At 41.5% G+C, this 7,340-nt stretch overlaps 2 protein-coding genes across 7 annotated transcripts; both read right to left on the bottom strand.

Moving 5' to 3' along the window:
- On the bottom strand, nt 1-773 carry LOC148718810 (uncharacterized). Its single transcript, XM_088740003.1, has 2 exons — nt 519-773; nt 1-283 (listed from the first exon to the last, which is right to left on the bottom strand). The coding sequence occupies exons 1-2, from the start codon at nt 674-676 to the stop codon at nt 1-3; spliced, it is 441 nt and encodes a 146-aa protein (XP_088596129.1). The 5' UTR covers nt 677-773.
- A 104-nt stretch (nt 774-877) lies between these two features.
- Nucleotides 878-7,274, bottom strand: LOC111331049 (uncharacterized). Of its 6 annotated transcripts, none has more exons than XR_015993863.1 (6): nt 7,010-7,274; nt 6,560-6,904; nt 5,837-6,451; nt 3,167-3,257; nt 2,767-2,835; nt 885-1,015 (listed from the first exon to the last, which is right to left on the bottom strand). XR_015993863.1 is itself a non-coding variant. In XM_088740671.1 (4 exons), the coding sequence occupies exons 2-3, from the start codon at nt 6,730-6,732 to the stop codon at nt 5,851-5,853; spliced, it is 774 nt and encodes a 257-aa protein (XP_088596797.1). In that variant the 5' UTR covers nt 6,733-6,904; nt 7,010-7,274; the 3' UTR covers nt 4,648-5,746; nt 5,837-5,850. The 6 variants fall into 6 exon arrangements, 2 of the variants coding, with proteins under 2 accessions (XP_088596797.1, XP_088596796.1); XR_015993862.1 differs by having other exon boundaries at nt 888-1,015; nt 2,635-2,835; XR_015993864.1 differs by having other exon boundaries at nt 916-1,015; nt 2,786-2,835.
- Nucleotides 7,275-7,340: the final 66 nt, after the last annotated feature.

Here is a 7,340-nt window from a genome sequence, read left to right as displayed (position 1 = left end):
TCAGGCAGGGCTTTGCTGTTCTCTAGTTTTCCTTTCAATTTCACCCCTTTTCTGGACAGAATTGTACAAAGCCTTTTTGATACTATCAGCTCTGACAGCGATATCATTCGATGACAGAGGACCACGACTCTCAGGTAGTGATAGCTCCCAAAGATTTTGATTGGAGTTAGTACTTGTGGCACTGTTACTGCTCTGTGGCGGTGTAGTGGTAGTAGGGACAGCATGCAGGAATTTAAAACTCAATGCCATTCTTTTTCCAGTAAGTGCTTCCACTTCTTTCACCCTAAGATAAAAAAGCCTTTTGACTCTCAACATCAACCATTTGTTTATGAGGTGCTCTTACATCAGACTTCTCCCTTGATGTATGTTTTTCCTTTTTATCATATTCATGTTTTTTAAAGGTAATTGACTGAATTGTAGAATTTTCAACTTTCCTCTTGCGGCTAGGAACATTCCATGAACAGGGCTTAGAAGTATAAGGTAAATTTTTATTAGAAGTAGCAACATTATCATCTGACCTGGCTTCTGAAGTGCTCTGTACTTCTATTGCAAATAGAGTAGCTGCAAGGTGATTACACCTGCTATCAATGCCTGCAGGACAGCCACAGTATGCTTTTGAAATATTTCCACTGGGATGAAAAATAATGTTTACTGTGTAAACCTTCGTCTTTGTCATAGAAGGCAAAACTCTGCTTCTCACATAGTGAAGACTATTTTCTTGTTTAGTCCATATTTGCAAGACATGTCCAGATTTATAGAAGTTGTAACCTTTCACTATAGGGTTTTCTGTTGAAAGCTACTTGCGTAACTCCACATCCTCAATATGTGGCTGTAACAGATCTTTGGTAATTGACCTAACACAAAGGTAAATCCATTGGAAGGAAAGTTTTCTTTGATTTCAGGACTGACTATCTCCTCGGTGAGGCCAAGCTTCAGCATCTTTTGTGCAATGTTTACACCGTTGTCAGGGTCAACCAACTTCTTGTCAAGACCGTTTTTGGTATAGTCCTTGACTCTTAAATTAATACAACAACAAAATAAATAAGAAAAAGCATATCATTAATAAAAAATTGGACCTGGTAGTCTAAAATAAAGTTGGTATAACTCAAGAATACTAAAAACAACAGCTACAAGACTACAATAGAGAGCTTAAGCACCACACGTTCTTGAGGTCACGAACGCCTACCGGAAGTCGTTAGAGGAACTAGGTACATATTGCGCATGTCATAACGTTCGTGTAGTACGTCGCAGACGCCAGAACGCCACTTTTCAGGTTGAAGGTAGGACGCCACAAAACTATGCTGTTATTTTGTTTATAGGAGATAAATTATTGACTCAAAACCATAAAAAGCTCTTCTGCTTTTCATGTGATTAAAAAACGTTTTCGTAGCGCGTAAAGTGGTTTTTGCTTAATCGATAGATTAAATGGGATTCGACAATGGCAGACAATCTTCTCGCCAAGTCTGGGTGAGTTAAGTCATTTGATTTCATGTCCATTTGAATCATCAAATGTAGAACTAAGATTTTTTAAACCAGGTTTAAGCTTATCACAAATTACTTTGAGCGATAATCTAGAATTAAGACACTTAGCGACATTTAGATACAATAACAAAGTGCAAAATCAGATAGATGATTGTCTTTCTGCATCGGTTGTATTTTGTAACTGCACATTGTATATCGTATGCATGTCTGCTAGGTTTTGAGCAACTGACTACAAACATAAGAATAACAAATCTCGCTGTGGTTAACGAATTTAGAAAAAGAGAAATGGCCCTCTAGGCATCCAGATCATGCACTGAAAACTTCATGCCCGCTCGTGTGTTCGCATAGTTTACAGAACTATGAAGTGGTAAATTTCAAGACGCCTAATAAATATGAAAGACGAATTATTCATTCTGTCAAGAGTGTGAAGTAAAGAAACTTATTCCCTTGCTCATTAAGGTCATATCTCTAGCATCTTTTAGCAAGGACATGTTAACACGGGTAGAAGTCCGTGTCTTAAAAACGTCGACTGCTTAACCTTCCTATTTCGCGCCAAGAACAAAGGCCTCGATCCAGTCTTGCGCGGCTTCTCTTCCGTTCGTGTTGTCAAGAACGTCTGGTGCTTAAGCTCTCTAAATTTCAATTTAACAACGAGTTTTTCTTATTAAATATCGTCACTCAATAGCTTGAATCTATTTTTGTTTATGTAGAGGATTGTGCTGTGTAATTAATTATTGTAAGAAGTCTTCAAACAGTTCAAAGGCCTCAAAACAAACCACAAACCTTGATATCAATTCATTTCGACTTCCACCGACTTTCCACCTCGACAAGCAAGCCATCTTTTCAAAACTACTTTACTACATTGCTCTGGTGGGTTTAGATAGAATAGTCCACTTTCATAAATGGCTGCCGGATTAATATTCTTTTGTTTAAATTTAAATTAGCCCTTCTGGCCTCGCTTGAGATAATGTATTCTTTTGTATTCTGTTGAATTTTGTACTGGAGAACGAGGCCAGAAAGGCTAATTTAAATTTAAACAAAAGAGTATTAATCCAGCAGCCATTTATGAAAGTGGTTTATAGCACCCGATAAATTGCTTTCTTCAAGAGTAATATCGGCCTTTTTATCGCTAGAAATGTTGTCTTCATTCACCTTATTGCTTTTTCAAGCAAACGTGCGCCCCCAAAAACCTTCCCATAGTGCCCTTCATGTTTGGCATGTCACCAATCTTCCAAAAAATTCCATTAATCTTCGAAACGGCAAATTATCAAAGTCTATAGCTACCAAAGACATAAGTATTGACCAATATGCAACTTTGCTGCCAATCTTGTTGCCAGTCATTCATTCTAATACCTGTGACAATAAAGATATTTCACAAGTCACATACTTTGGCGATTTACATCTTTACCTAGTCCAAGAGTTATTAGTGAATGCAACAAAGCGAAAGACATCTGTTAATCTCTCTATAGGGAATTAGTTACACCTAGTTTTCTCAGATAGTTTTAGGTTTTCCTGACCTAGATGACTGTTCTCCATTTTTAACTAAGTTTCTTTTCAGTGCAGTAGACAATAATTGGCATTTTCTGCCAATTACATTTTCTTTACATTGAATACCTGCTCAACTTTACTGTTAAGCTGTTGCATGATAGTAAACTCAAGCTATTGGTGAAAGCAGTGTTAATACCTCCACATCAAGTATGTCAATCTGTTCATCCTCACTTTCTTCAAATTCACTGCTTCAAACCACCTCAGCAATTTCATTCCACTCTGAAAACCTTCATATGTCAAAAAAATATTATATATTGATTTTAAAATTAATGTAAATCTGTCTTGAAACTTTTGCGAACTGTTGTATTTAAGTAAAACATAATGCTTAGTGACAAACTTCTTCAATTGATGTGCATCTTACATATTTATTTATTTATTTATATACTATAATTCACAAAGGTTTCCCATCACTGTAAATGTGCATGTGAAAAACTAAAAACTACAAGAAAAAAGCGGTGCTATAACATTACAAGGAGAAATAAGTAAATGCATGAATAATAATAACAATGACAATAATAATAATAGATATACAAAATAAGGGGAGGGAACTAAGATAATTCATTATAGTAGATTTAAAATTGTCCACAGTTGGCTGGTCTAATAAAAAGAAGGTAGTGTGTTCCATTCTTTTATAGTTCTGGTAAAGAAGTTATACTTATAGGTATTACTGTTACTGCCAATGTTAATGAATTTACTGCTATGGTAGGAGTGTTTAAGACGTGTGGGGCGCGCTATATCTACTCTGGGATATTAACGGCAATTTTTTCTTCGCTATCTTGTACATGCTAGTAAGTCTTGCAATTTTGTGTCTCAGTTCTAATGAGTGCCAGATCAGATCATTCAGGAGGTTTGTAACTATACCGGGTTCGCGCACATAGCAGTTTTTCACGAAACGAGTTTACCTCACTTTCACTCCTTAGCCCATTTTTCAAGTCTCGCCAGTCAATCTTTAAAGAACTGTAACTCCCTTGTCTCTAGGTAGAATGCTTTCATATTTGGCGCGTTATTAGTTCAATGCCTTATGTATTGTTGTCTCCAATTGCAAGGAGAACCTATGGTACGTTAAGGAGTTAGATCAGTTCTCATGAGAGCACCCTTTTTCATGTCCGCCATCTTTGATTTTTTTGAATGGCCATTTTGGTCAAAATTTTAAATTTCCCTGAAACTCCTGCTACAGGTTTAACGATCACCAAAAGGAACTTCTAGCGCGTTTAAGAGTGGTCTCCAAGACTTAAAACAAGTTATTCTCACTTTCACCCCTTAGCTTACTTATATGACTTAGATAAATATATCATAGCCATTGTCATAGCCAGAGTGATTTTCATAGTCGCAGCCATAGTCAGCTATCGTGGTCTGGATTATAGGCATAGTCATAGGCACAGTTTGTCTGAGGTTTTAAACTTCTTGCAAAAACATGTTGATTGCCTAGCCCTTGTGAACAGTGGCGGTCATCTAGCGCATGCGCATTGAAGGGTTCATAAAATCTAAATACACCAAAATGTTCCTATGGTCAAGACCTTTCTAACAATATATAATACGTTGTTGTTTGATTAAAAAATCTTGAAGTCCATTATCCCTTCCAACAACAAAGAACAAGTACTCTATTAGAACTTTCGATGACACTTTATTCCATTGTGATACATCTGTTAGCTAAGAACAAGACTAAGTCTTCAGCTCTTGACACTTTGACAAGAATCTTGTGCAGCTCAAGTGTTTTTCACAGGCTAGGGATGCAAGCCCAAAGCCCAATTCTCCTCCTTTCTCATCCGGGCTTGGGACTGGCAATGGCGGAGTTAAAAACGCAATGAGAAAAAAAAACACAACGACGCAAGGAAAAAAAAAACACAACGGGTGCCGTGTGATGTGATGTACCTGTTGTCGTGAGACTGAGTGATTCGTGGGGCACTCACCGGGGATTGGTTACCCCAGCTCGCACTTGATCCCTAACGAACCCCTCAGAACCAGACAACAGGATACAACAGTGACCACACGGACTTTTTTTTTGGTTTTTTGTTTTGTTTTTTTTCAAAGTTTTTTATTTTTTTTTTCTCTGGCAGGCACCCAGCCATCGTCTCCTAATGGTGCTTCTTGAACATGTTGTGCACCTTGTTCCTTATCCTTTCGAATGGATTTTTGCGCAAGATGGCCTCCAGATGGATAGAGGAACAGAAGATTGAATGGATGTCATTATTTGTTGGTACCTTGTCCAGGTGGGCAAGGGCCGTTCTGATAAGCTCTGTCTTCTCCTCACTCCACGACTTTCTGCCCAAGGCAGAAGAGAAAAGGGATGCAGGCGAAGTTTCTTCTGGTGGGTGCGAGAGGACACAAGTGTGGGTCCTAGTTTCTGGGTCATCCTCCGGGAGGTTGGTGGGGCCGACAGGCTGCTGAGATTGGACCCAAGTACCGCACCCGGTCCACCACCCGCTTCACCTTCTCCCCGGAGTGCACGATCTTGCTCAGTGTCTCGTCACTCCATATGAGAGACACCACGCGTTTCTTCCAGGGAGATGTTCTTTCCCAGAGGTCATCTCGAAAGATGACAGAAATGGCGGCAGTCTTCTCTGGGGTCAGAGCATGTATGGAACGACGTGCATGGTAGGGGCTGGTGGGCAAGCTTTCCATAAGTGTGGCCTCGGTCTCCTTTGGCATCGATGTTGATGTTGTATGCAGCTGGATCTGCTGCGACACTTCAGCTGCAAGCTCTGTTAAATCTTCCCTGAGGTACATTGTATCAATGTCATTATGCTTGGGAGAAGGACATGTTCGTAAAGCTGCGTATAAATGAATGTATTCCTATGTTACTTACCAGGTCTGTGCCGTCTAGTCACTGTGGCACATCAAGTGCCGCAGCAGATCCTCATCTATGGGCACGCCGGCCCGCTTGTGATCTTTCATTCTTGTGACCAACCACTTTCTGAAGTCCGTGGCGCTGATCAGCCAGTCGGCACGGACACCGCTCTTGATGACAAAGGCGGTAATCCGCCGGCCGATCGTGCCCTTTTGGTAGGGCGCACCATCGGACTTCAGAAAGATCTTCCCGGAGTCAGAAAAGTCTTGCGTCACCAGCACTCTGAGCTTGGTGGTAAATGCCTCTAGCTGCTCGACCATTTCCTCGCTCATTGGAATGGGCGCAGGTCCCTCCACCTCCCGCTTGTGGCCGGTGACCAGCATCACCTTGCTTCGTTCTTTCTGATCCCACTTGGCCATACGAAACTGGCCAAGAGTGGCCATCTCTAGGGAGCCAGGACGCATCCCAACAGTCCTTGTGAGGGCAACCAGCAGGTAGTCCCTCGCCACCGTGTACTGCGAGAGGCTCAGCTCATGGCTGCTGGTCGACTTCTTGGCGGCTGCCAAGGCCACTTGCCCCTCCTTTGATGGCTCAGATTCCATGAAGGCATGGACCTCTCTGGTCTTCATCAGACTGTAGTGATAATAATCATAACAATAAAGAATTATATATGTATCCAGGGTAGCACGTAATAGCCAGAGGCTAATAAACTTAGGGCAGATAGTTCTGAAATTAGTGTACCTCTCCATCTTGCTGAGGATTTTTGCATAGCGCACAGATGATTTTTGCTTGGTTATGGTGCGCCTCCATCCCTTTAGGCTGGTACAGAGCTCTGCCAGGATCTTGCTGTCTTGACTCGTGAGAACAGGCAAGTCTGGCTTTTTGCCCTTGTTTGTAAGAAACTCCAAGGACATGTGGAGTAAGTTCAAATAGCTCTTGAGGGTTCCAGCTGCTTTCTTAGTTAGATTGGGCACAACCCAATGTAACCAAACCTTGCATCCATCCTCCTGGGAGAGCACCTGGATGTCACTGCCAGATGGCTGTAACTGTTCCAGCAGGTTTCTCACTTGTACCGCATGCTGCAGGCTAAAACAAAAGCGAAATGAAATAATGAATCTTTAACCCAGGTTTGAACATAAAAACCATGGAGTTGGCATGATTGGAAATGTAAAGGCATGACCTTATTCTTACCAGTTTATTTCTTGGTGGAACCCTGCTGCAGGGGTGGCTAAGTGGTGGTAGAATGCCACCAACCATCTGTGGCGAGGCGTCAGGGGCTTAGGTTCACTGAAGAATGCCTCCTCGTTCTCATACCCCTACTCAGATGCAGAGTCAGACTCTTGCGGGTCATCCTTTGTGTCTGAGACAGGCGCCACAGATGGTATTGTGGTGTGGGGGGTGTAGGAGGCACTGCTTCCCATGGGTCTTCTGAAGGCACTTCTCTCCTCTTCTTAGATGGCAGGGGAATCCAAGGAGGAGTCTGTATAGATCTCCACCAAGGGCCTTTTGGTGGGCGTTAGAG

Source organism: Stylophora pistillata, chromosome 12, assembly GCF_964205215.1.
Source record: "Stylophora pistillata chromosome 12, jaStyPist1.2, whole genome shotgun sequence".
NCBI classification, from domain to species: domain Eukaryota; kingdom Metazoa; phylum Cnidaria; class Anthozoa; order Scleractinia; family Pocilloporidae; genus Stylophora; species Stylophora pistillata.
The sequence above is the reverse complement of the archived record's forward strand: the minus strand, read 5'-3'. Positions and strand labels throughout refer to the sequence as shown.